General features: G+C 47.0%; 1 protein-coding gene across 4 annotated transcripts in view; it reads left to right on the forward strand.

Annotated features, from left to right (window-relative positions):
• SMAD2 (SMAD family member 2) overlaps positions 1-27,224 on the forward strand; it is a 276,483-nt gene that overhangs the window by 14,464 nt on the left and 234,795 nt on the right. For all 4 annotated transcript variants that reach the window (XM_033934858.1, XM_033934870.1, XM_033934853.1 and 1 more), the window contains exon 2: positions 13,263-13,540. In XM_033934858.1, coding sequence (XP_033790749.1) covers positions 13,305-13,540 — 236 coding nt within the window. In that variant the 5' untranslated portion in view covers positions 13,263-13,304. The remainder of the gene's footprint in view (positions 1-13,262; positions 13,541-27,224) is intronic.

Below are 27,224 nucleotides of genomic sequence, written 5' to 3' on the forward strand. Positions count from 1 at the left end.
CATAGACATATGTTTCTTTATCGTATGTACCACATTCGACGTATGAGCATTATATTTGATTATACATGACGTCGCCTCTTCTTTCTCAGTGCCCTGTTTTCCTTGCAACAATGAACTACTATGGTTGAACATTGCTCTTTTAGCTGTACCAAAGATCCTGGATAACCCCCCCCCTTTTTTTTTTTTTTTCAAACTTCTCCTTCAGAGTCACTGATTGATCTCTGTACTTATCTCTTGTAGAACAAATTCTACGATACCATAGAAATTCAGAGAAGAAGATATTCTGATGTGATGTGACTATCAAGAAGCAGGCTATTGTTCCTATGCTGCAGCAGCACCTATGTGCATTGGGGTTGTGTGGGTATACAAATGGAAGATGAGATTTAATGTGGACAAATGCAGTGTGATGCACATTGGGAAGAATAATTCAATTCGGTTACCAGATATTGGGTCAACACCCACAATAAAGATCTAGGTACCATTGTAGACAAAACATTGAAACCATCCACCCAATGTATGGCAATGACAATCAAAAAAGCAAACAGGATGCTAGAAAGTATTAGAAAAGGGATGGCAAATAATACCAAGAATATTATAATGCCTCTATCGCTCCATGGTGTGACCTCACTTTGAGTATTGCGCATAGTTTTGGTTGCCGTATCTCAAAAAAGATATGGTGGAATTAGAAAATGTTGAAAGAGCGACCAAAATAATAAAAGGGATGGAACTCTCTTTGTATGAGGAAAGACTAAAAAGATTGGGGCTTTTCAGCTTAAAAGTAAAAGCTGAGTTAGGATATGATTGAGGTCTGTGTGGTATAGAATGGGTAAAAGTGAATCAGAATTTTTACTCTTTTAAAAATTACAAAGACTAGAGGACACTAGATGAAGTTACATGGAAATACCTGTAAAACAAATAGGAGGGCATATTTTTTCATTCAAAGAATAGTTTAGCTCTGGAACTCTTTGCTAGAAGATGTAGTAACAGCGGTTAGTTTAACTGGATTTAAAAAAGGTTTGGACAAGAACCTGGAAGAAAAGTCCGTAGTCTGCTATTGAGACAGACATGAGGGAATCCCTTACTTGCCCTGAGATTGGTAGCATGCTACTATTTGGGCTTCTGCCAGAATTGTGACCTAGATTGGCCACTGTGGAAACAAGATACTGGACTAGATTGGTCTGACCCAGTATGGCTATTCTTATGTTCTTAACTCTTTGCTCAGTGATCGTCTTGGTCCATCTGGGAGAGTTCTTGGCCACCTTGGTCCTTTTATGGAAGCATATCTGCACATTCCTATCTTGAGATGTGCTGCGTTTCTGAGCACTGCCTTTTGCCTGGAAGTGGCACTCTGTGCTTTTTAGAGAGTGGTGATAATGATGATAGTGGCTGCATATCTGCAGCAATCTAGAGAATAAGTCCATTTCGACACAACTCCCGCAGATTGTGTTCATTCCGGAGGACTGGACGGAGAAGCTGAGGGTGCAGAAGCACTAGTTATGCAATCTTCTGATGCATATGTTCTAAGATTATTTACAGCTCCTGAGCCCCATGGTTGCCACTCTGAAAGTTTGTCCTTTGGTGAAGGCTGACATGCGGTCTCTTTAGCAGGTCCTGTTTTTACCTCTTTAAGGCAAGGCTCAGTCTGATTTGTGTGGAACATCCTGACTCACTTGTTTAAAGGGGTTCTGTTGGATCCCCTTCAGTGGGGTTTAGTCACCGTGGATTCGAGTTTCCTCGGCTATGGAGCTTCTTGCCTGAGTTTAGTCGTGCAAGGGACCTGGTCGCACCAGGAGGTGGCCTGGTCCATAAGTCACCTTGAAACCCTAGTAATGCTTCTAGCCCTTCTAGAGAGTTGGTTATTTCTAGTGGGGAAAATGACCAGAGTGATCTCGGAGGCTATGGCTTACACCAGGGGTGCCCACACTTTTTGGCTTTCGAGCTACTTTTAAAATGACCAAGTCAAAACGATCTACCAACAATAAAATTTTTAAAAGCACACTGTACGCAGAGAAAATGTTAATTATCATTTGTATGCAGTTTTTTTTTCCCAGCGGTCAAGGCAGATGACTTTAAAATATGCAATGTCACCTCAGTAACAACTATACATAAATAGACAAATACCCCCTCCCCTTTTACTAAACCTCAATAGCGGTTTTTAGTGCAGGGAGTAGTGCTGAATGCCCCTCGCAGCTCCCGACGCTCATAGGCTCCCTGCGCTAAAAACCACTATCGCAGTTTAGTGAAAGGGGGCCACAGTGCAAAATATAGACAGCAGATATAAATTCTCAAAACGGACACAATTTGATCACTAAATTGAAAATAAAATAATTTCTCGTACCTTTTTGTCTGGTGATTTCTTGAGTCTCTGGTTGCACTTGCTTCTTCTGACTGCAAATCCAATATTTCTTTCTTTCTGCACCCCCCCCTTTTCTTTCTGTCTCTTTTTTTTCTCTCCCCTGCCCCCCTCTTTATTTGTCTTTTTCTCCCCTGTCTTTTTCTCTCTCCCCCTGACCCCTCTTTATTTCTGTCTTTTCTCTCTTCCCCTGCCTATCTGTCTTTCTTTCTCTGTCCTCCTGCCCCCCCCCAAGCCATTGCGCCGATTTCTCCACTTCCCCGATTCTTTCTCTCTCCATGCCCCCCCCAAGCCACCATGCCGATTTCTCCCTGCTTCCCTAAGCCAGGCCTGGCGCATAGAAGCGCCGGGTCCACAAACCTCCCCCCCCACTTCAATTCTGATGTTGGAGAGGAAGTTCCAAGCCAGCCAAGCAGTGATTGGCTGGCCCAGAACTTCCAGGTGAAGGCTTGTGGGTTTGGCACTTGTACGCGCCTGGCCTGGCGCGGGGAGGCAGGAAGAACAAGATCACAAAGGCAACGCGATTGACTTGCATTGCCTTTGCGATCTATTGGTCGCAATCGACCATTTGGGCACCCCTGGCTTACACCAGCAATCAAGGAAGAACTAGGAGTCAGAAGGTGGCTTTGGAAGCAGTGTGCTTCTGTCGGTGGACAGAAAACCATTTGCAGGCCATGTTGCTGGGAAAAACAATGTGCAGGCGGACAGGGGAATCACTGAATTAGAGAGTTGCACAGGGACAGAAATCAAACCCATTCCTGTTCGTCTGGTCTGTTCTACCTCAGTTCTTCCAAGATTGCTACTTTAGCTTTCAGAGATTGACTGACTGGATTTTGTCCATCCCTAATGGAATCAAACCCATCCCCATCCATCCCTGCTAAGATCCATCCCATCCCTGCAAATAATCTCTTGCATCCTTGCCCATCCCCATAAACTTCAGAAGTAGTTATTTCCTTTAATTGTGCTGCTGAAGTACCTTAGGTAGTTCTTAGATATTCCCACCAACTACTGCAAGGGTCAGGGCCATGTTGGACATGCTAGTACCCAGAGCAGAAAGTAAAGGAGGGCTCCCCACCTGACATTACTATCTTACCAAATACAAAACAAGAGTTCACAAATTAGAAACAAAAACAAGTAGACAAAAATTGAATTGGGAATCCCAAAAAGTTAAACTTAGCAAGTATTTCAACACTGGAGAAATAAAAACAGAAATGCATTTCCTATTCTATTGTACACAATTTGGACATCTGCTATATGCATTTCCCAAATCTTAACATATTTCAATAAATTCAAAACCGAGTTGGTTTAACAGCGCTGGCAGCTGAACTTAGTTATAGCAACTGTTCTTCATCCAAGCAGGGGCTAAATTTTAGGTGACTAGATGTCCAGAGTTTTTCAGTTCTGACTATGGGCCTTTTTAAAATCTGACATTTTAGTTAGACTATGCATCTGTTGAAATTACTTTATAGCAGCCTAGGGATAAAAAATACCTTTTGAGGCAGTGGCTTGTCTTCAGGCAAGCTAATATAATGCAAAACTACCAGAGTTTGTCTGCCATGCCTCTTCCCTTGTTTAAATGCAGACTGAAAACCCACCTTTTTGATGTAGCCTTCAATCCATAACACTACTCCCCACTGTCCTAGCCAACTGATTAACCATTCCCCCTAATTGCATCCATGGCATCCTGTTTGTCTGTTTAGATTGTAAACGTCTTCGAACAGGGACTGTCTCCTTCATGACTCTGTACAGTGAGTGCTGCTTAGGTCTGATAGCACTATAGAGATAATTTATATGATTATAAAATGCTGCTGTTAAAATTCATTATCCCAGGACAAGCAGGCAGCCTATTCTCACATATAGGTGACGTCATCGACGGAGCCCGGATGCGGACGCCTCACAAGCAGACTTGCTCGAAGAAACTTGAAGTTTCGAGTCGCCCGCATGCGCGAGTGCCTTCCCGCCCAGTGCAGGGCGCGTCTCCTCAGTTCTCAGTTTTCCGCGGAGCCGAGAAGTCCATCTTTGACTCTCTGTGTTTAACTTCGTTACTTTGTGCCTTCTCTGAACTGCGGTTTGTATTTTTTTCCTCACGAATGGCTGTTCTTATTTTATTTATTTATTTTTTAGTTAAAAAAAAAAATTTTTACTCTTCCGTTCGTTTCCCGGGACAGGCCGCTCGGCCGCAGCCCGAGGGCTTCGATCTTGCGGTGGCTGTTTTTACTTCTATGTCCCGGCCTGTCCCGGGCTTCAAGAAGTGTAGCAAGTGCCAGCATGTGATTTTTCTTAAGGACCTACACCGTCGCTACCTCAAGTGCCTTGGGCCGAAACATCATCCGAAGTCGTGTCTGTGCTGTGCTATGCTTCAGCCTCGAGCCTTCAATCGTCGTATTTTGGTGGACAAGCTCTTCGAGATGGATTCTTCTTCTGATCCCTCGACTTCAAAGGTGGCCTCGACTACTACTGAGGTTCCTCCTGCTTCTACTGCTTCCACCTCGAGCCTCATCAGACCTTCATCATTTGCAGCGGTTCTTTCTTCGACATTTGCTGTATCTTCCCCTGTTACCTCGGGTCAGATAGCTCAGCAGACAGTAGTGATTTAAAGTGCCCAAGACTTCCAAGTCGAAGCACACTCACACTACCTCGAGGGAACCTCCAGCCAAAGCAGGTGGTCTGGTTTCAGAAGCGGATCCATCCTTGCTGGCTTCTTTCCAGACCATGTTGGAGAAGCAATTCATTCAGTGCCTTACTAATATGGGATCGAAGCTTCTTCCTCTCATCCAGCCTGGGCATTCAGCAGACTTCCTTGAGGTTGAGCCGCTTCCTTTGCCTCAATCTGAGATTAAACACTCTTTGCAGGGAGCAGAGTCTCTGCGAGTGTCTGGTCTGGCATCTGAGCACGTACAGCAAGGAGCAGAATCTTTGCAAGTGCCTCGGCAGGAATCTCGCACTTTATACAAGGAGCAGTCTTTGGAAGTGCATCGAGGTTCCTCCTCCAAGGCTCTGGAGCTTCGATCTACAGCCTACAGTCCTATACATTCTTTGATACCATTGGCTGCTTCCATCTCCGAGGCGAAGTCTCCTATCTTCGAGATCTGCTTCCAGGCACAGTTCTCATCGATGATCGAGGCCTTCATCGATGCATCCTTCCAGGCATAGTTGTTCTTCTAAAGAAAGACCTTCTTCAACTAAGCCTCGATCTACCCCCAACTTCGACTAGACTACTGATGGTCTCCAGTGCCAGACCTCGAGGATGTCCTGGTTTCGATTACCTCGTTCAAGCCACCATATTCCTTTGATGCTTTTTTTCCTGCCAAAGCTTCATCTTCGACCTAGGCTGCTTCGACATCCTCGAGTCCTTCTCGAGGCAAAGCATTGGCAGATCAGCTATCTTTCTCATCTTTTCTTCGTCAGATGGCTGTGGACTTGGATCTTCAATTAGATACTGGCTCCAAATACTCTAAGGAGTCATGGATCTTCCTCAACCTCCAGCAGAGTCACTTAAGCTTCCTCTTCATAAGTTTTTAAATTAGACTTTTGGTCGATGCATGAAGGCACTTTTTTCCATACCAGCTGTTCAAGGAAAATTGGACTCTAGGTATAAAACTGCATCGCAAAGGGTTTGATAACTCGCAGTTATCTCATCAATCCCTGCTTGTCGAGTCCTCCTTGAAGAGGTCCCATCCTTCCAAGGTTTATGCCACCATTCCTCCTGGAAGGGAAGGGAAAATGATGGACAAATTCGGACGTCGCATCTATCAAAATGCCATGATGTCCTCTAAAGTCCTCAATTATAATTTTCAGTTTATTACTTATTTTGAATTCCTCATTTCTGTCTTACCAAAGTTCTTGACTTATTTGGACACTCAATTTGAATTTCAAGAAGTCCTTGCTTCTTTATCTCAACTCAGATTGCATCTCCTCCAGTCATCTTATGATGCCTTCGAGTTGTCTGCCCGAGCAGCTGCTTGCTCTGTAGCTATGCATTGCCTTGCCTGGCTTCGTACCATTGACATGGTACGAAGACCGCTTGGCTAATATTCCTTGTGAAGGCAATGACCTCTTCGATGAATCCATCGAGACAGCTACCAAGAAATTGTCTAACCATGAAAAATCCTTTGCTTCTATTGTCAGACCTAAGCCAAAGACAGCTCCTGTCAAACCTGCACACCCTGCTCCTATCTATCAGCGGCGTTTTGCTCCTAGGACGGTTCCTTATCGCTCTCCTCTTAAGAAACAGCAGCCTCAGAAGCAACAAAAACCTCAACCTTCTGCTGCACCTAAGGCTACTCAGCCTTTTTGACTGTTTAAAACGGAGCATAACCTCCACCGTTCTGACTCTGTCTTCTTTTCCCCCTATAGGAGGTCATCTCCATCTTTTTTACCATCGGTGGACGACAATTACATCCGACCTCTGGGTACTTACCATCATCAGGGAAGGATACTGTCTTCATTTCTCTCAGGTTCCACCAGAGCTTCCTCCAAGAGAGTATCCTTCCAATCCATCCCAGACCGCCCTTCTTCTTCAGGAAGCTCAAGCTCTGCTTCGTCTCCATGCCATCGAACCAGTTCCCTTGGAACAGCAGAACAGGGGGTTTTACTCCCCTCACTTCCTTGTTCCGAAGAAGACGTCTGCAGCTCATTCTGGATTTCAGAGCTCTCAACAAATTTCTAGTCAAAGAAGAGTTTTGAATGATGTCCCTGGCATCCTTTTATCCCCTTCTCGAGCAGAACGACTGGTTATGCTCTCTGGATCTCAAGGAGGCCTACACTCGTATCCCTATACATCTTGCCTCCCGTCAATACCAAGTGCCTGGTAGTAGTAGCAGCAGCTCTAAGGAATCATGGTCTTCAGGTATTTCCCTACCTCGACGACTGGCTCATCTAAGATTCCACATGTCAAGGGGTTATTGTAGCGACCCAATGGACTATCTGGTTCCTACAAAGTTTGGGATTTGAAATCAACTTTCCCAAATCTCAACTTCAGCCCTCACAGAATCTACAATTCATTGGAGCTGTTCTGGACACTGTCCAACTCAGAGCATTCCTTTCACAACAACGACTGGAAGCTCTTCTTCAACTCTGTCATACAGTGTCTTCCCGCTCTTCCATCTCAGTGAGACACATGATGGTACTTCTAGGTCACATGGCCTCCACAGTACACATGATTCCTTTTGCCAGACTTCACGTCAGAATTCCTCAGTGGACCCTGGCATCTTAATGGACGCAAGTTTGCGACCCTCTTTCTCGACACATATTTGTCACTCCTTCATTGAAGCAATCTCTCCGTTGGTGGATGCTCTCTTCCAATCTTTCCAGAGGCTTGCTTTTTCAAACGCCCCCCCATCAGAAGGTCTTCACGACAGACTCTGACTTACGCTTGGGGCACTCATCTCGATGGTCTCCGTATTCAAGGCCTCTGGACCAGTACAGATCGTCAGTGTCATATCAATCTGTTGGAACTCGGAGTGATCCTCAAAGCTCTCAATGCTTTTCAACATCTGCTTCACGACCAAGTAGTCCTCATTCGGACAGACAACTAAGTCGCCATGTATTATGCCTCCCTTTGTCAATAAGCTCTGAAGGTTTGGGACTGGGCAATCCGCCACAACATCTTCCTCAAAGCTGTCTACATTCAAGGGGCAAAGAATTGCTTGGTGGACAACTTAAGTCGTCTACTGCAACCTCACGAATGGACACTCCATGCCTCGCCTCTTCATCACATTTTTTCTCAGTGGGGAACACCTCAGATAGACCTCTTTGCAGCTCCCCACAACTACAAACTACCTCAGGTCTGCTCCAGGATATACTCTCCTCATCGCCTCGAGGCAGATACTTTTCTTCTGGAATGGACGAATCTCTTCCTCTATGCATTCCCTCCATTCCCTCTCATTTTCAAGACTCTGGTCAAGTTGAAGATCGATCATGCCACCATGATTCTAATTGCTCCTTGGTGGCCAAGACAACCTTGGTACTCCCTTCTACTTCAACTCAGCAGCAGGGAGCCATACCTTCTATCAGTTTTTCCTTCTGTGCTTACAAAGAGTCAAGGATCTCTGCTTCATCCCAACCCGCAGTCTCTACACCTGACAGCCTGGTACCTCTCAACATAACCCCTCTTCAGTTTTCTCCATCTGTAAGAGATATTTTAGAAGCTTCTAGGAAGCCTACCACTAGACAATGCTATCACCAAAAATGGACTAGATATTCCAAGCGGTGTTTTTCTCATCATAAGGAGCCTCAACATTCCTCCTTATCTTCTGTTTTGGACTACCTTTTGCACTTATCCAATTCTGGCCTTAAGTCTACATCTATCCGAGTCCATCTCAGTGCAATCGCGGCTTTCTATCAGCCTATTGAAGGAAAACCCTCTCTGCTCACTCGATGGTTTCCAGATTCATGAACTTTTCAATGTCAAATCTCCTCTCAATGTTGTCCTTGCTCAACTGATGAAGCCTCCATTTGAACCAATTGATAAGGCTCAACTGAAGTATCTCACTTGGAAAGTGGTGTTTCTCATAGCCCTCATTTCTCCTCGACGAGTCAGTGAGCTGCAAGCTTTAGTTGCTGATCCACCATTCAGTGTTCCATCATGACAAGGTGGTTCTTCGTACTCATCCTAAATTCCTCCCTAAAGTGGTCTCGGAATTTCATCTCAACCAATCCATTGTTCTTCCAGTGTTTTTTCCAAAGCCTCATTCTCATCCTGGAGCAGTTGCTCTTCATACTCTGGACTGTAAACGTGATTTGGCCTTCTATTTGGAACCCACCAAACACACAAAACTGCTCCTCAACTTTTTTGTCTCCTTCGATCCTAATAAGTTGGGACATCCTATTTCTATGCATACCCTCTCCAACTGGATGGCGGCTTGTATCTCATTCTGCTATGCCCAGGTTGGATTACCCCTACACAGTAGAGTCACAGCCCATAAAGTCAGAGCTATGGCAGCTTCAGTAGCTTTCCTCAGATCTACACCTGTTGAGGAAATTTGTAAGGCTGCTACTTGGTCCTCGGTTCATACCTTCACTTCTCACTAGTGTCTGGATACTTTCTCCAGACGGGATGGACAGTTTGGCCAAACAATATTACAAAATTTATTCTCCTAAATTGCCAACACTCCCACCATCCCATTCTGGTTAGCTTGGAGGTCACCCATATGTGAGAATAGGCTGCCTGCTTGTCCTGGGATAAAACACAGTTACTTACCGTAACAGGTATTATCCAGGGATAGCAGGCAGCTATTCTCACAACACACCCACCTCCCCTGGTTAGCTTCTCTGCTAGCTATCTGAACTGAGGAGACACGCCCTGCGCTGGGCGGGAAGGCACTCGCGCATGCGCGGTGCAGGCGACTCAAACTTTGAGTTTCTTCAAGCAAGTCTGCTTGTGAGGCGTCCGCATCCGGGCTCCGTCGATGACATCACCCATATGTGAGAATAGCTGCCTGCTATCCCTGGATAACACCTGTTACGGTAAGTAAGTGTGCTTTTTCTGCCTCTATCTAATTACTTTTCATTACATATATAATTTTAAAACTAAGATGCAAAGCCAATGAGTTATCTTAGTTATCAGTAATATTTCCTAGTGTGATCAGCACTGTTATGTTCCTTTGTAAATTTTGTGAAAAAAATTCTGAGTAGAACCAGGTGTTGATTTGTAACTTACCGTATTTTGTAAGCAGGATTTCAATATGCATATCACAAAATAATCTTCATTTTTTTCACTGTATTTGAGAGAAATTTGGAAAGAATGAGTTAGAGTAATTAGCGAAATAATCATCACCCCGTTCCTCAAAGACCCCAAAGGACCGATAGACCAAACAGCCAATTACAGACCCATTGCCTCTATTCCACTCTATGTCAAAATAATAGAAGGACTAGTTGCCAAATTCCTCTCCAATTACCTAGAAAACCAAAACATACTCCATCCCACTCAATCCGGCTTTAGAAACAACTTCAGCACAGAAACACTACTAGGATCTCTCCGGGACACAACCAGACAACATCTCAGCACAGGAGAAAAAAATGATGCTCATACAACTAGACCTGACTGCTGCATTCGACTTGGTGGACCATAACATACTACTACAAATCCTAGATACAATAGGTATCACAGATAAAGTATACTCGTGGTTTGAAGGATTCCTTAAATCAAGAACCTATAGAGTAAAATCAGACAAAGAAAAATCTGAACCTTGGTCAAACCCTTGCAGAGTTCTCCAAGGATCCCCTCTATCCCCGACTCTCTTCAACCTCTATACAGCCTCCCTCAGCTCACACCTGAACAAACAAGGCATGCAGATGACATTACCATTCTCATACCCTTCGATCAACCAAAACTCTCCATGACAAACACAGTACACCAAACATTAAAATCAGTAGCAACCTGGATGAAAGATCACAAACTGAAATTGAACCCAGATAAAACTAAATTCATCCTCCTAGAAAACAACAAAATACCAACCTTAACCAACATTGAAATCAATGCAATCAACTACCCCATACAAGCCACCCTAAAATTACTAGGAATAACAATCGACAGATGCTGCACCATGCAACCGCAAATCAATAAAACAATACAAAAATCATTCTCAGTCATGAGAAACTTAAAGACAAATTTGGAAATTCTTCGAAAAAACACAATTCCAGCTCATAGTTTAGTCCCTAATACTAGGTCTACTTGACTACTGTAACATCCTCTATTTCCCTTGCCCTGCAACTATAACAAAACAGCTACAAACTATTCAAAACACAGCACTAAGACTCATCTACTCATTGAAGAAACATGACCACATTACAGAAGCATATCTCAAATCACACTGGCTTCCAATACCAGCAAGAATACAATTTAGATTCTACTGTCTACTATTTAAGATTTTATACGGAGACAGTCCAATCTACCTGAATAACCGCCTCATCCACAACACCTCAACCAGACATAGGAAAACTCACACCCCTTTCTCATACCCCCCAATTAAGGAGGTCAAATGGAAAAAACTATATGATGGCTTCCTGGCCACTCAAGCAGCCAAACTAGACAACCAAATCGCCAATCTACTGATGGCATCCCTCAACTACAAGACTTTTAGAAAAGAAATAAAGACCATACTCTTCAAGAAAGCCCTGAAAAAAGAAATAAAACTGCAAGTTTCAATCACCACCTCTCACTAAAGCCAACTACCCCAAACAATTCTTTTGTAATCCGCCTTGAAGTGCAAGGTGATGGCGGAATAGAAATTCCTAATGTAATGTAAAGTATGGACTTTTTGCAGCAGGGAAAACACTTGTATCAAATGAATGACTATTTTTTAAGTTGTAAATGGCTTTAACATTCCAAGTCATTTAAAAAAAGCATGGCTTGCATATCTGTAACAGTGGTGCATATCTTTAAGTATAATCCAGTTTAGAACATACTTGTTACCAGTTTTGCAGTCTTTTGTGAAAACCAAGTACCGTATTTTCACCCGTATAACGCGCACCTGTGTAAAATGCACACACGGGTATAGCGTGCGTGAAAAAGAAATTTATGTAAATAAATTAATATATAGCGCGCACACGCGTATACCGTGCATGCTGCTCATTGAATTAAAACCTCCTTCTGCCCCCCTTGAAGTCCTGTCCCCCCTTAAAGGTCTGCCTGTCCTCCCTTGAAGTCCTGTCCCCACCCTGAAAGCCTGATGCCCCACCCTGAAGGACCGCTGGCCCCCCCACCCTGAAGGACCGCTCGCACCCTCACCCTGAAGGACCGCTCGCACCCCTCTGACGTCCGATTCATCCCCCAGCCCCCCCCGCACCGTTTGCGATGGAGAAGCAGCCTACCGTGGGTTCGCGATGCCAGTGACGTCAGAGAAGGGGCGGGACCGTGGCAGAGGAAGCAGCGCAGGGCTCGGAGAAGGGGCGGGACTGCCGGCAGAGGAAGCAGCAGGGCTCACTGGCAATGCGATCCCACGGTAGGCTGTTTCTCCACCGCAAACGGTGCGGGGGAGGCTTGGGGATGAATCGGACGTCGGTGGGGGGGCCAGCGGTCCTTCGGGGTGGGACATCAGGCTTTCAGGGCTGAATCGGACGTTGGAAGGGGGGGGAGAATCAGCAATGTAAAAAAAAAAATTGTAAAACGTGCTCACGCATATAACGCACATGGTAATGCTCGGTTTGTAAAATCGTGTATAGCGCGCGCGTTATATGCGTGAAAATACGGTACTCTTGTTCTCAAAAGTACCTGGCTACATGAGTTTAGTTTTAGTTAACCCTTCTTTCCCTTTTGTAGCAAGTTTTTATTTTTTATTTTTTTTTTATTTATAAGATTTTACATTATTATCAAGCATAACTTGTACAGAAAGTATAATCAAGAAAATATAACATTTAGGCTAACTTCCAATCCTAATAATGGATCAAAGTATAAAGGAAAAAAAGAAAACATTTCTTATCTTAATCACACACTAGTCCTCAATTTTGGATCCAAGGTTAACGAAAAGAGTAATTAGATTGAAGAATAATGTAGCAAGTTTTAAGTTCACAGTTGTTTGTACTGTCTTCTTTTTTATAATTAATTTTAATTAAGTTTGTAAACTGCTTAGATATGTGGTATATCAAAATAAACTTTGATACAAACTTACTTTCTTGCTCTCTGAAGTAGCTAAATGTTTTCCAAATTTATCATGTGTTTGGAAGGAAAGTGGTGTATAATGAATGGATGCTGGTTCTTTCTCACTTCTTGACTTAACAGTAGCAAAATATTTATTGGTCTTAATTACTTCCCTAGCTGCTTTGGAGGATAGTGATATTTGTCCAGGCTACAACAACTTGAAAAGGGAGCTGAATATAATGCAATATATTTTAGAAGAAAATAATTTTATGAATTGATAAAAGTAACACTAAGTGATTCTGATATTCTTATTCTTTTTTTATGGATCAGGAGTAGGCATCTTCACAACGGGGCGCTACAGCTGCAAAGAACATGTCATCTATTTTGCCATTTACACCACCTGTTGTGAAGCGACTCCTGGGCTGGAAGAAATCAGCTGGTGGTTCTGGAGGAGCTGGTGGTGGGGAGCAGAATGGACAAGAAGAAAAATGGTGTGAGAAAGCGGTAAAAAGTTTAGTGAAGAAGCTCAAAAAAACGGGACAGTTGGATGAACTGGAGAAAGCAATCACCACACAGAATTGCAATACAAAATGTGTTACAATCCCAAGGTAAGTAATACTGTTCTCTGATAAAACACAACAACTTTTGAATAAACTGCTTTCTGAATCAAGTAATTTATTTGTGTTCATTTCTGAAAGCTTCCATGAGAACAATATTATTATTTTAGCATCTGTATACCACTTTTAGCCTATGTGGTTTACACTCAGGTACTTAAGTATTTCTCATCTGTCCCGGTGGGCTCACAATCCACATACCTGGGGTAGTGAATTGTTAAATGACTTGTCCAGGATCACAAGGAACAGCACTGGGCTTGGGGTGCTGAGGTTGCAGCCCTAACCACAAGACCACTCCTCCACTCATGTGATTAAAAATTAACAACTTAAAAGATGTGTGAATTTTTAATATGTTGTGCTGTTCTGTTATGTATATAAATGTTCAGGCCATTCTGTGTTCAAATGCTTAGACGCTTGTTAGTGTTAATAAATTCAAAGCTTCTCTATAGTGTCTAATATAAGAGCAGGTAATTTCTTTGGTCCTAATACTTATCTGGTTTAGTTGTCAACACTCAAAAGAAATTGCATTTGGAAACCATGAGGACTATTTTTTTTTTCTGCAATGTGCAAGGTCCCATAGAATAGAATAAGCTTCCAGTGTATATCTGGCAACAAAATGATCTGAGGGGGAAAGAAAATCCAACGTAGTCTGCAGTAAACAACAGCAACCAGAAAACAACAAACAGACTGCAGACAATGGACAAGATGCAGGCGTTGTTTATTAGTAAATGCAGTAACATATACAACCTTATAGCCAACCAAGGGACCTGACACGGTCCGTGTTTCGGATGACACGCCTTCCTCAGGGGTACCTTAACCACCATGGTATGTTTTTTCAGTTTTTTGTCACCTATATGCTGGTTTCCTATTCACACACTCACTGCCCCTTTCCCATTATGCAGCATCACTTCCGGCTATTAAGATTTGGTTTATTTTTATTGTTGGTCTGCTCCATTTCTCGTTTCACCACCACTTCTGGTTCCCTTTTCTTTTCTTATATTTGTGATTTGTTTCTTCCATCTGTCACGTATCCCTATGTTGATATTAATTGCTTTTCATTTGACACTTGTCACTTCATTTCTAGTTTTTCATTCAGTGATATTCTAGTCATTAAAAATCTTTGCATCCTTTTGCACTATATCATTATATATTTCAATCACACTTAGAGACACCCGATATTATTTGTACATTTTTACTTTTTCTCTTTAATATGTTCTTGTATGACATTATCACCTTTGTCACATTACCATTTGCTTGCTTCACCTTTTTATGTTCACACATTATCTTAAGTATTTATGCTTAAATTCATTAGGACCCCTGAGGAAGGCGTGTCATCCGAAACACGGACCGTGTCGGGTCCCTTGGTTGGCTATAAGGTTGTATATGTTATTGCATTTACTAATAAACAACACCTGCATCTTGTACATTGTCTGCAGTCTGTTTGTTGTTTTCTGGTAACAAAATGATCTGAGCCACTTTAACAGTTTTGTGGGTTTTTTTTTGTTTTTTTTTAAAGTCTCTATTCTGTCAGATGAAATATGCTTGTTAATATCTATTTTGATAAACTGGCTAGTTTTTCTTTGAAGAATTTGTTATGCTTTAAATATATTTTTATGATTCTTTGCATTGTGAGTTTGACAAATGGTATTGTTTTAATTATGTATGCATGGTTGTAATCTGCCTTGTTTAAAGGTGGAATATAAATAATGAACTCTAAACTCTTCTCTTGGCTGCATTCTGTACAAGTGCTTTCTTCTGTGTGTCTCAACAAATGTTAACCTCCATATTCGCGGTTTCTGCAAACGCGATTTCGCTTATTCACGGTTTTTAGCATTCTAGCTCCTCCCCCAAATTACATCATCCATGAGTGCAGGAAGAGTGCAAGGCAGAGAAAAAGTTCAAGGAAAAGGGCTGGAATAATTACCAAGCGCACAGGGATTGAGAGCTGAACCAGGGGACAGGGAATGGGCAGGGTGCACAGGGATTGAGAGCTGAACCAGGGGACAGGGAATGGGCGGGGAGCCTTCCACTTCCTAGCTCCTCAGTATTTTCTATCTCCAAGCAGGTGGATGGACATAGTTTTCAGCTTTGTGCCTGGATTGGCTGCTCCTGGTCTAGTTGGTGAACTGGTTCCAAGTTGAGTTTACAAGGGTGCCCTACGGGGTGCAGGGAGGATGAAGGAAGGGGGGGTTTCCAAAAAATAAACAGAAAACACACCAAAATAGCACCAGCCCCATGATTCACTTCCCAGATGTTTGTGATACATCTGTTGAGAACTACAGCTTTAGCTAGAGCCCTTCCTCTCTAGTGTCCTGCTTGCTTGCAAAAAACAGGATGTTTCATCAGAAAAGGCAGGATGCTAGAGGAGAGGAGCATGTGCTTAGCATTGCCATCTTGTGCAGGCAAGTTCAGAGTAGAGAGTTGCGCGGGGACAGAAATCCCAACCGTCCCCGTGAGGAATCACTCCGTCCCCGCCCGTCCCTATAAACTTCAGAAATAGTTATTTCATTTAATTATGCTACTGAATTAAAGGCTCTGGTAGAAACCCATTTACAAATAAGCAAAAAGACTTTATTAATTTGAAAATATTAATTGGGAAGAATACATACTTTGTAAACGGGTTTCTACCAGAGCCTCTAATGTTTATAAATTTTTATCAACACAACTAATATACTACTTTATCCTGAAGCAAAAAAAAAAAAAAAGAAATAGAATTCTTTTCCTACCTTTGTTGCCTGGTTTCTGCTTTCCTCATGTTCTCATTCAATTCCTTCCATCCACTGTCTCTCTTCCTTCTGCATCTTCCATTTGCTCTGTTACTGTGCCTCTCCCTTTCTTCCCCCTTCCAAATTGGTCTGGCACCCATCTTCTTCTCTCCGCTCCCCCCATAGTCTGGCATCTGTCTTCTTCCCTGCCAGCGTCTTCTCCCTACTCTCTCTTCCTCATTTCCTTTCAGTGTCCTTCTCCCCCCCATCTTCCCCATGTCCTTTCAGCGTCCTTCTCCACCCCTTTGTCTTCCACATGTGCTTTCAGCATCCTTCTCCCCCCTCTGTCTTCCACAAGTGCTTTCAGAGTCCTTCCCCCCCGCCCTTCCCATGGCCTTTCAGCGTCATTCTCCACCCCTTTGTATTCCACCATGTGCTTTCAGCGTCCTTCTCCCTCCTCTGTCTTCAAGTGCTTTCAGAGTCCTTCCCCCTCCTCCTGTCTTCACCATGGCCTTTCAGCGTCCTTCTCCCCCCCTCCTTCTCTACCGCCCCGGGTGCAGCACAGCCGGCCAGGGCCCCTTACTTTTGTGGCACTTCCCCGACCAACCGACAACAGCCCCGGTCTGACAAACCTCCCTGCCCTTAACCGCGAATCTAAATTACCTTCTTACAGCTGCTGTAAGAAGGTAATTTAGATTATCCCAGGATAAGCAGGCATGATATTCTCACATGTGGGTGACGTCATCTACGGAGCCCCGATGCGGAAGCATTTTCAAGCAAACTTGATTGAAGATTTAAGTTTGCTCTGCTGCTCCACGCATGCGTGCCTTCCTGCTCCACTAGGGGGTGCATCCCCTCGTGGTCTCCAGTTCAAAATTTTCCGCTGAGCCTAGAAGTCGTGTTTTTCAGGCTCTGCCCCAACTGCCTTCTAGCACCGCGATTTTTTCTTGTTTTTTCTCGATTAAGTCGCTGTGCGCAAATTCTTTACTTTTCAACTTGATTCCTGCTTCGTTTTGACGACCCGGAGGCTTCCGGGTCCCCGTGGCCGCGTGGCTACTCGAGCCGCGGCTACTTTCGATTCTATGTCCCGGCCTTTGACCGGCTTTAAAAAGTGCACCCGGTGTGAGCGGCTTCTTTCCATCACAGACCCGCATCGCCGGTGCATCCTCTGCCTGGGGGCGGCTCATCCAATCGACTCCTGCCCCCAGTGCGCTACTTTCCAGAACCGGGCCCTCCGTCGAAGAAAAGCCCGCATGGCGGACCTTTTCGCTCCGGACCAACCCTCTACCTCGGCCTCGAGGTCGGCCCCGGCCTTGACCTCGGCCCCGAATACCTCGGCATCGCCCCGAGACCCGAATCCGAAGCCCTCGGAACAGCAGAAAGCCTTGGCCCCGGGTAAGTCCCCTCTTCCTTCTTCAGGTTCCTTAACATCGAAGAAGCCAGCCTCGGGGACACCGTCGACGCATGGCGGAAGCCCCATGCTTACAGCCTCGGCTAAGCCCTCCAAGCCTTCGGGCCGTGCCTCCACCACACGGGAATACTCTGATACGAGGTCGCCCCCGGTGGAGTGCACCGAGGCAGTGGACATGCCTTCGATGCTGTCCGTGCCCATCTTCCAGGACCTACTCCGAGCGATGATCTCGTCGGAGCTGTCCGCTGCAATGGCCCAGTTACAATCGGCCTCGACCTCGACCCCGCAGGTGCCAGACCAGCCTGAGCCTCGCATCGAGCAACCTCGGGGAAAAGTGCGCAAGCTTCGCCGCATCCCATCCTCCTCGTCGAGGCGCCCGAAACGCTCTCCCTCCACAGACCGCCGCGGGGCAAAACGTCGTGCTAAAACGACAGAAACCTCGAACCGCCGTACCTCCAAGAAGGCCCGAGGTTCACCAACTCTACGAGGCCGTTCTCCTACACCTCGTACGGGACCACTAAGGGTGGCTGAGTTATCACTCTCCAACCCGCGCATCCTCCGAACTCCCTCTCGGACCGGGACCCCGACCCGAGGTTGCAGGTATTCTCCGAGGGAGTCCGGGTCGAGGTCACCGATTCGACATCGATCGGTACCCCGAACCCCGGCATCGTCTCCGAGGGGCTCCTCGAGACGCCGAAGATCGACGACCCCGGAACACTCTCACAGTGCTTCCCCGGTCTCGGAGCGTGGATCGGAGCAGGAACCTCGATACTCGAGGGAAGCCTCCCCATCCTTCTCCACCCGACGGAGGTCTCGTTCACCGACCCCCGCACGGGGCCCCGGGAACATCCCACCCATCCTTCACTCGCTTTGTCCAGGACATGGGCCACGCTTTGGACTTAGACCTCCAGTCCGACTCCAGATACTCTAAGGAGTACCTAGCGGAGCTGGATATGCCATCACTGCCCAGAGAGTCCCTTCGCTTACCACCTAACCCGGTACTCCAACAGGCCTTCTTCAGGAACCTGGAGACCCCCTACATGGTCACAGCCGTACCCTCCAAAATGGAGGCCAAGTACCCTACCCGGGATTCGAACAACCACAGCTCTCTCACCAGTCGCTGCTAGTAGAATCCTCCTTGAAAAAGGCTCACCCATCCCGGGTCTCAGCTGCGGTCCCCCCAGGCCGAGAAGGCCGAACCCTGGACAAGTTCGGCAGGAGACTATATCAAAATGCAATGATGGCCTCTAGGGTGCAAAGCTACACTTTCATCTTCACATCCTACCTCAAACACCTCATTGGACTATTGAGAGCCTTTGAGACTGACCTACCGGCTTCCCGGCAAGGAGTGTTTGGCCTGCTTTTAGAGTCCCTCTCCAACCTGCGCCTCCATCTATTCCACGCGGCATACGATGGCTTCGAACTCTCCTCCAGAGAGGCAGCCTTTGCTATCGCCATGCGCCGACTAGCTTGGCTGCGCCTGGTCGACATGGACCCCAACTTGCAGGACCGGTTGGCTAACCTTCCCTGCGTGGGAAAAGAACTGTTCGATGACACTATCGAAGCGGCTACAAAACGCCTCTCCGAACACGAACGCTCGTTCGCCTCCCTCGTCCGGCAAAAGCCTAAACCGCCCGCGTCCAGGCCGTACAGGGCCCCTCCGCGCCGCTACCCACAAAAATCCACCCCTGCCTACTCGCGGCCCCCACCCAGGCGTCCGCAAGCCCACCACCGGACCATGCCCAAGTCCCAACCGCCTGCGACTACCAAACCATCCCCGTCCTTTTGACGGGATACGCGGAAGGGGGCAGGCCCCCTCCGCCATAGTCCCAGGCCTCTTTCCCATCGGGGGTCGCCTCAAAGCCTTTTACCCTCGCTGGGAACAAATCACGTCGGACGCATGGGTCCTTGGCATGATCTCATCAGGATACTCTCTCAACTTTCGGGCCATTCCTCCGGACAACCCCCCAAGGAATTGCCCTCCCAACCGGACGCAGCTACCCCTACTCTTCTCCGAAGCTCGAGACCTGCTTCGCCTGAGAGCAGTGGAGGAGGTCCCCCCCGACCAACGGGGGAAGGGCTTCTACTCCCGTTACTTCCTGGTACCGAAAAAAACGGGAGACCTACGCCCAATACTAGACTTGAGACGCCTCAACAAATTTCTGGTACGGGAAAAATTTCGGATGCTTTCCCTACCAACCCTCTACCCCCTGATCGAGGGCGACTGGCTCTGCTCCCTCGATCTGAAGGAGGCGTACACGCATGTCCCAGTGCACCCCGCTCACCGCAAGTTCTTGCGTTTTCAGGTAGGGGACTGGCACCTACAATACCGTGTCCTCCCCTTCGGGCTAGCATCGTCACCTCGGGTCTTCACCAAGTGCCTCGTGGTAGTCGCAGCAAGCTTACGCTCCCAGGGCCTCCAGGTATTCCCCTACCTGGACGACTGGCTGATCAAAGCCCCGTCCAGGGAAGCGGTTATCTCAGCGACCCAACAGACTATTACCTACCTACAAAGTCTGGGGTTCGAGATAAACTTCCCAAAATCCCAACTACGCCCCTCCCAGTCCCTGCAGTTCATCGGGGCCACGCTGGACACGGTTCGCCTCCGTTCCTTCCTCCCCCCTCCGCGTCTAGAGGCGTTAGTAAGTCTGAGTCGAAGATTTTCCCTGCTGACCTCGGTATCAGCTCGGCAGATGATGACTCTTCTGGGCCACATGGCCTCCACCGTCCACGTCACACCCTTCGCCCGCCTCCATCTGAGAATTCCTCAATGGACCTTGGCCTCTCAATGGCGTCAAGACCGGGACCCGATCGACCGCCCTGTGACAGTGATGCCTTCTTTGCAACGATCGCTCTGCTGGTGGGCCGACTCTTCAAATCTTTCCAAAGGTTTGCTCTTCCTCGCCCCACCTCACAGCAAGATACTCACCACGGACTCGTCGGAGTACGCTTGGGGAGCCCATCTAGACGGCCTACGCACTCAAGGGATGTGGTCAGCAGAAGACCGTCGCTGCCACATCAACGTGCTAGAGCTTCGGGCCATCTATCTGGCAGCTGTAGCTTTTCAACATCTGCTCCACGACCGAGTGGTTCTCATCCGAACCGACAACCAAGTAGCAATGTACTACGTAAACAAACAAGGGGGAACAGGGTCTTGGTCCCTTTGCCGGGAAGCCCTGCGCCTCTGGAAATGGGCAATCTCCAACAACACCTTCCTTCGAGCGGTGTACATACAAGGAGAACAAAACTGTCTGGCGGACAGACTCAGCTGCCTCCTCCAGCCACACGAGTGGTCACTGCACTCTCAGATCCTACGACAGGTGTTCGAAAAGTGGGGGACGCCTCAAATAGATCTTTTCGCATCCCCCCACAACCACAAGCTGCCTCTCTTCTGCTCCCGGATGTACTCCCCGGACCGGCTCGAGGCCGACGCCTTCCTCCTCGACTGGGAGGGAAGGTTCCTGTACGCGTTCCCGCCGTTTCCTCTGATACTGCGGACGCTTGTCCACCTGAAAACAGTACAAGCCACCCTGATCCTGATTGCCCCTCGCTGGCCACGCCAGCCGTGGTTTTCCCTTCTACTTCAACTCAGTGTCAGAGATCCACTGCCTCTGCCTCTGTTTCCCTCTCTACTATCACAGGGTCAGGGTTCGCTGTTACATCCCAATCTTCAATCTCTTCATCTGAATGCTTGGTTTCTCTCCCCCTGACTGCTCTCCCCGTGTCTCAATCAGTCAAGGAGATATTGGAGGCCTCTCGAAAGACCTCGACGAGAACCTGCTACTCCCAAAAGTGGACCAGATTCTCAACCTGGTGCTCCTCCCACAGCCAGGACCCGGTGTCGGTCCCCGTCCCTCTGGTCCTTGACTATTTACTTCAATTATCTCATTCCGGCCTAAAGACCAACTCCATTTGAGTACACCTCAGTGCGATTGCGGCCTTTCATCAGCCCCTGGAAGGGAAAGCCCTCTCGCTCCATCCCTTAGTCTCTTGCTTCATGAAGGGTCTTCTGAACGTCTACCCTCCTCTCAAACCCCCCCCCCCCCCCGGTGGTTTGGGACCTTAACGTGGTTCTGGCTCAACTAATGAAACCTCCATTTGAGCCCCTAGACAAATGCCATCCAAAATTCCTCACTTGGAAGGTGATTTTCCTGCTCGCGCTCACTTCCGCCCGGCGGGTTAGTGAGTTACAAGCTCTGGTAGCGGACCCACCCTTCACGGTATTCCATCACGACAAGGTGGTACTCCGCACCCATCCAAAGTTCTTACCTAAAGTAGTGTCTGATTTTCATCTCGATCAGTCCATTGTCTTGCCTGTGTTTTTTCCCAAGCCCCACTCTCACCCCGGAGAAGTGGCGCTCCACACTCTTGACTGCAAGAGAGCGTTGGCCTTTTACCTCCAACGCACTCAGTCACACCGGAAAGTCCCACAACTGTTTTGTCCTTCGACCCAAACCGGTTAGGTCACCCAGTTTCCAAACGCACCTTGTCCAACTGGTTGGCCGATTGCATCTCCTTTTGCTACGCTCAGGCTGGTCTCGCGCTGCATGGTCGAGTAACGGGACACAAGGTCCGAGCGATGGCAGCCTCCGTAGCATTCCTCTGGTCCACACCTATTGAGGAAATCTGCAAGGCTGCCACGTGGTCTTCGGTTCATACCTTCACCTCCCACTACTGTCTGGACTCACTGTCCAGAAGCGATGGCCGGTTCGGCCAATCGGTATTGCGAAATCTATTTGCTTAAATTGCCAACTTCCCTCCATCCCTTTTCAGTTAGCTTGGAGGTCACCCACATGTGAGAATATCATGCCTGCTTGTCCTGGGATAAAGCACAGTTACTTACCGTAACAGGTGTTATCCAGGGACAGCAGGCATATATTCTCAGAACCCGCCCACCTCCCCGAGGTTGGCTTCTTGGCTAGTTAAGTGAACTGGAGACCACGAGGGGATGCACCCCCTAGTGGAGCAGGAAGGCACGCATGCGTGGAGCAGCAGAGCAAACTTAAATCTTCAATCAAGTTTGCTTGAAAATGCTTCCGCATCGGGGCTCCGTAGATGACGTCGCCCACATGTGAGAATATATGCCTGCTGTCCCTGGATAACACCTGTTACGGTAAGTAACTGTGCTTTCGCGGCTACAGGGCAGGGAGGATTGTCGGACCCGGGCTGTTATCGGTCGGTCGGGGAAGTGCTACAAAAGTAAGGGGACCTGGCTGGCTGTGCTGCAACCGGGGCGGGGCGGACCTCCCCCCTCCCTTGGTAGCCACTCGAACCGCGAGGCTACTCTCCTTCTCCTTACCTGCCCTGCCTGCAGCACAGAGCCGAACGGAAGTCTTCCCGATGTCAGCGCTGACGTCGGAGGGAGGGAGGGCTTTGTTTAAGCTTTGTTTAAGCCCTCCCTCCCCTCCGACGTCAGCGCTGACGTCGGGAAGACTTCCGTTCGCCTCTGTGCTGCAAGCAGAGAAGGTAGGGAGAAGAAGAGCCGCGTGACTGAGTACATCCAGCCCCGCAGGAGCCCCGCGACCCTAGGGGGCGTCCCCACGAGATCCCCGTGACCCGAAGGGGGAACCCGCGGGTCCCGCGGGATTCCCGTCGTCCCCGTTCCCGTGCAGCTCTCTAGTTCAGAGAGCTGACCAGCACAGAGAGGAACAGAGCACACCAAACACAATGCAGAAAAAAAAAAGCACAAAGGGCCTCAATGAGCAGGAACTGCCGTGGGAAGATATGATTGAAGTCTACAAAATCCTGAGTGGAGTAGAACGGGTACAAGTGGATCGATTTTTCACTCCATCAAAAATTACGAAGACTAGGGGACACTCATAGTTACAGGGAAATATTTCTAAAACCAATAGGAGGAAATTTTTTTTCACTCAGAGAATAGTTAAGCTCTGGAACACATTATCAGAGGTTGTAGTAAGAGCAGGTAGCATAGCTGGTTTTAAGAAAGGTTTGGACAAGTTTCTGGAGGAATAGTCCATAGTCTTGTTATTGAGAGAGACATGGGGGAAGCCACTGCTTGCCCTGAATCGGTAGCATGGAATATTGCTACTCCTTGGGTTTTGGCCAGGTATTAGCAACCAGGATTGGCCACTGTGAGAACGGGCTACTGGGCTTGATGGACCATTGGTCTGACCCAGTAAGGCTTTTCTTATGTTATGTGTTTCGGCATACAACGCCTGCATCGGGGGTTAGAAAGAAATTTCCAGCTTCAGTAGCTTTCCTTAGATCCACTCCTGTGGAGGAAATATGCAAAAGCTGCTACTTGGTCCTCGGTTCGTACCTTTACTTCTCATTACTGTATGGGATGGCCACTTTGGCCAAACAGTATTACAAAATTTATTCTCCTAAATGCCAGCACTCCTATCATGCCATTCTGGTTAACTTGGAGGTCACCCATATGTTAGAATATGCTGCCTGCTTGTCCATGGATAAAGCACTTACCATAACAGGTGTTATCTAGGGACAGCCGGCAGATATTCTCACAACCCACTCACCTCTCCTGGTTGGCTTCTTAGCTGGCTATCTGAACTAAGGAGATGCTATCCCTACGTCGGGCAGGAAGGCACAATGTGCGGTGCGGTCAGTTATGAACTTTCTAAAGTTCTTCAAGACTAAGTAACTGTCCACATCGGGGCTCTGTGGATGATGTCACCCATTTGTGATAATATCTGCCTGCTGTCCCTGAATAACACCTGTTATGGTAAGTAATCGTGCTTTCCTGCTTTTCTCTATTCTGAACCTTTCCATGGTGGCATCGAAAGCTTGTAATCTTGATTCATCTTCAGAATTATTTTAACTGACCTGGAGATTATATCACTTTAAAAAAAATCTTGGTGGTTGACCCTGTGTGTTTTCCTGCTACAACCATTTCTTAATGGTCTTGCGGAGTTATTTTTCTTCTTGCGTTGACCTAGAGAAGAAGAGTTAAGGCTGCTGTGGAGGAACAGAGTGGTTGGTCTGTTTGACATTTTTCTGCCATTATGTTTCAATATTTCTGTTTGATATGGAGACAAGAGTCTTTCTTTTCTCTTTCTTCTCTATATTTCTGTAGGAAATATTGTGGTGTGCATTTCATCCCACTCATAGTTCCTTCAATGGTTTTGAATACGGGAAATGTTCTTGCACGTTTTCTCTGGTTTCTATTTCTAAAATCCACACACAAGACCTTATTCTGAGTCTGTTGGTTTCTTGCTGGACCTCTGGTGTTAATTCTTCTGATTGAACAATTTTAGTTTCTTAGCAACAGCAGATGAATCCAGAGACTAGTGGGATAGCACACATCTATCAGCAGGTGGTGATAGAGAAACTGATTAACAAGTGATCCTACTGGCTGGCATGCCTCCTGTGTCTTCAGTATGCTCTATCTCCCTGCAAGTGATGGTTACTATTCAACTAGCTCCTGGATTCTGGTTGTGACTGGGCAATTATTTTCTCCTTTTGAGGTTTCTCTTCAGTGAGACAGGGGTGTCTGGATGAACGGTGCCAGCTTTAGGGGTTATACCTGGGCCCCCCCAGGTCCCTGCCTCATCATTCCTCCAGTGATAGAGGGTCTGACTTTGTCCCTATTTTTCTTCTTTCCCTTAAATAAAAAAAAAAAGGGACACCACAGTTTCTAAATTGCATTTATGCCCTGCTAGTGCTAAGCAACCGGTACTTACCGGCATCTACAAGCCCTAACAATGAGCATATTGTGAGTATGTTTTAGTTTGGAAACTTTTGTCTGCGGGTTAATGAGTCACGGGTGTGTGCTCTAAATGAATTCAGCCTCATATGCGTATGTTCCAGTTTAGCAGGAATTTGTCCAGGAATTCAAGACAAAGTTGGACAAGTTCCTGCTAAACTGGAAAGTATGCAGGTGAGGCTGGGCTCATTTAGAGCACTGGTCTTTGACCTGGGGGCCACTGCGTGAGCGGACTGCTAGGCACGATGGACCACTGGTCTGACCCAGCAGCGGCAATTCTTATATTCTTATGTGTTTGTGAGGAAAACTTGACTACGGGTTTCTGCATCGCAGGTAAGTGACTTTGGTGTCAGCAATTTATTTTTAGCTGCTATGATTTTTAAAGCAGCACAGGTAGTAAAGCCGAGTTTGGGTGGTGGTAACCGCCTAACTTTTTTCAGCACGGCAGTGAATGTTTGCTGAGCGGAGCTCTGCGTATGTAATTAACAGAGCGTTGAAGGACCTGTTTCCTGCACAAGGGAGCCACGAGCTTCTTCTCATATGCTGTCGGCAGTACCGCAGCATTCAGGCAGTTCTTCCCCAAGGCTGACTTTACTGTGCTTTGCCACGGCCTAAGTGTTGGGAGATAATCCGCGTTGGCGCTCTTGGAGCAGTCTTAGGCAATGACGCGGCAGTCAGGCTCGGTTATTGTTTTCTTATGATTTTCATCTGTTCTGCTGACAAGGGACCCAGCCTTAACGAACTGAGGGCGTTTTGGAGAGCATTTTAGCTCTGTGCTCGTCTGCCCACTTTCAGATGGTATCTGATCTGCGTCGACAAAGGCACATCGCAGCAGAATGATTCCAACAGCAGGAGAGTACCCTATGATTCGTACAGGTTTCTCCTAGGCGCTGTCTGAGTTTTACAATGCTGAGGATATGTATGTGGGAGGTTTCCTTTTTACTACTGCCTCTGTGCAGTGCTGCGTTGATCTGGTAGCACTATAGCAATACTTTCTAGTAGTAGTAGTGATACTTCTTGAGTTCGGAGACTCTAGTCGCAGCACTTGGTGGCCTGGTGAACCTTCACTTTTTCAGGAGGTCAGGGCTGTCTTTGTGTATAGGGCAGCAGAGCCTACATGCTCAGGCTGTTGCACAGGATTTTGCGTTTGCCACCTTCTCCTACCCTGTGCTAGACATCATTCCAAATGGGCAGCAAGAGCTATAAGGCTACTTTTGTCCCTGGGCAAGTCACTTAATATTCCAAGTCCACCTCGTTGAATACCAAGGTCAAAGAAAAGATACTATACAAGTTTCCATTCCCAAATGGATCCCTGTCCACTTTACTATCCTAGCTCCCTTTTCATCTCCGAGCCATTCTACTGGCAGGTTTCAGAGTGGCAAAGGCTATGGCAGTTGGGAATCATTCCTGACGTTCTATTTCAGGATGAGCGCATTGTCTTATAGGCATCAAGGTGTAGATTGTTTGATATAGAGCCGTGAATGCATCTTCTAGATTGCACCTGGTGTGTCTTTCCTTTTAAGGGCAGTTTGTTTTTGGAGAAATTTGAATGGAGTTGGTACTGGATTCTAGGAGTTCTTTTAACTTCTGCCCGTCAGGGCACACTCTTCAGAATTCCAAGTGGTTGGCTGTACACATCTCCCTCGTTATTCGCGGGGGATAGGGGCAGAGCCGGAACGCGAATAGGGAAATACTGCGAATATCCGGCTCTGACCCACCCCCGCCTCCCTCCTGCCTTCCCCCGGCATCTCAGCCTTACCTGGTGGTCTAGCGGGCTTTCGGGGCAGGAGTGATCTTCCTACGCTCCTGCCCCGTGCAGATCGCCAATAGGAAATGACTGCCGTGAGTTCCCGTAGTTTCTCGAGACTACGGTGGGAGCTC

Source organism: Geotrypetes seraphini, chromosome 1 (genome assembly GCF_902459505.1).
Source record: "Geotrypetes seraphini chromosome 1, aGeoSer1.1, whole genome shotgun sequence".
NCBI lineage: Eukaryota > Metazoa > Chordata > Amphibia > Gymnophiona > Dermophiidae > Geotrypetes > Geotrypetes seraphini.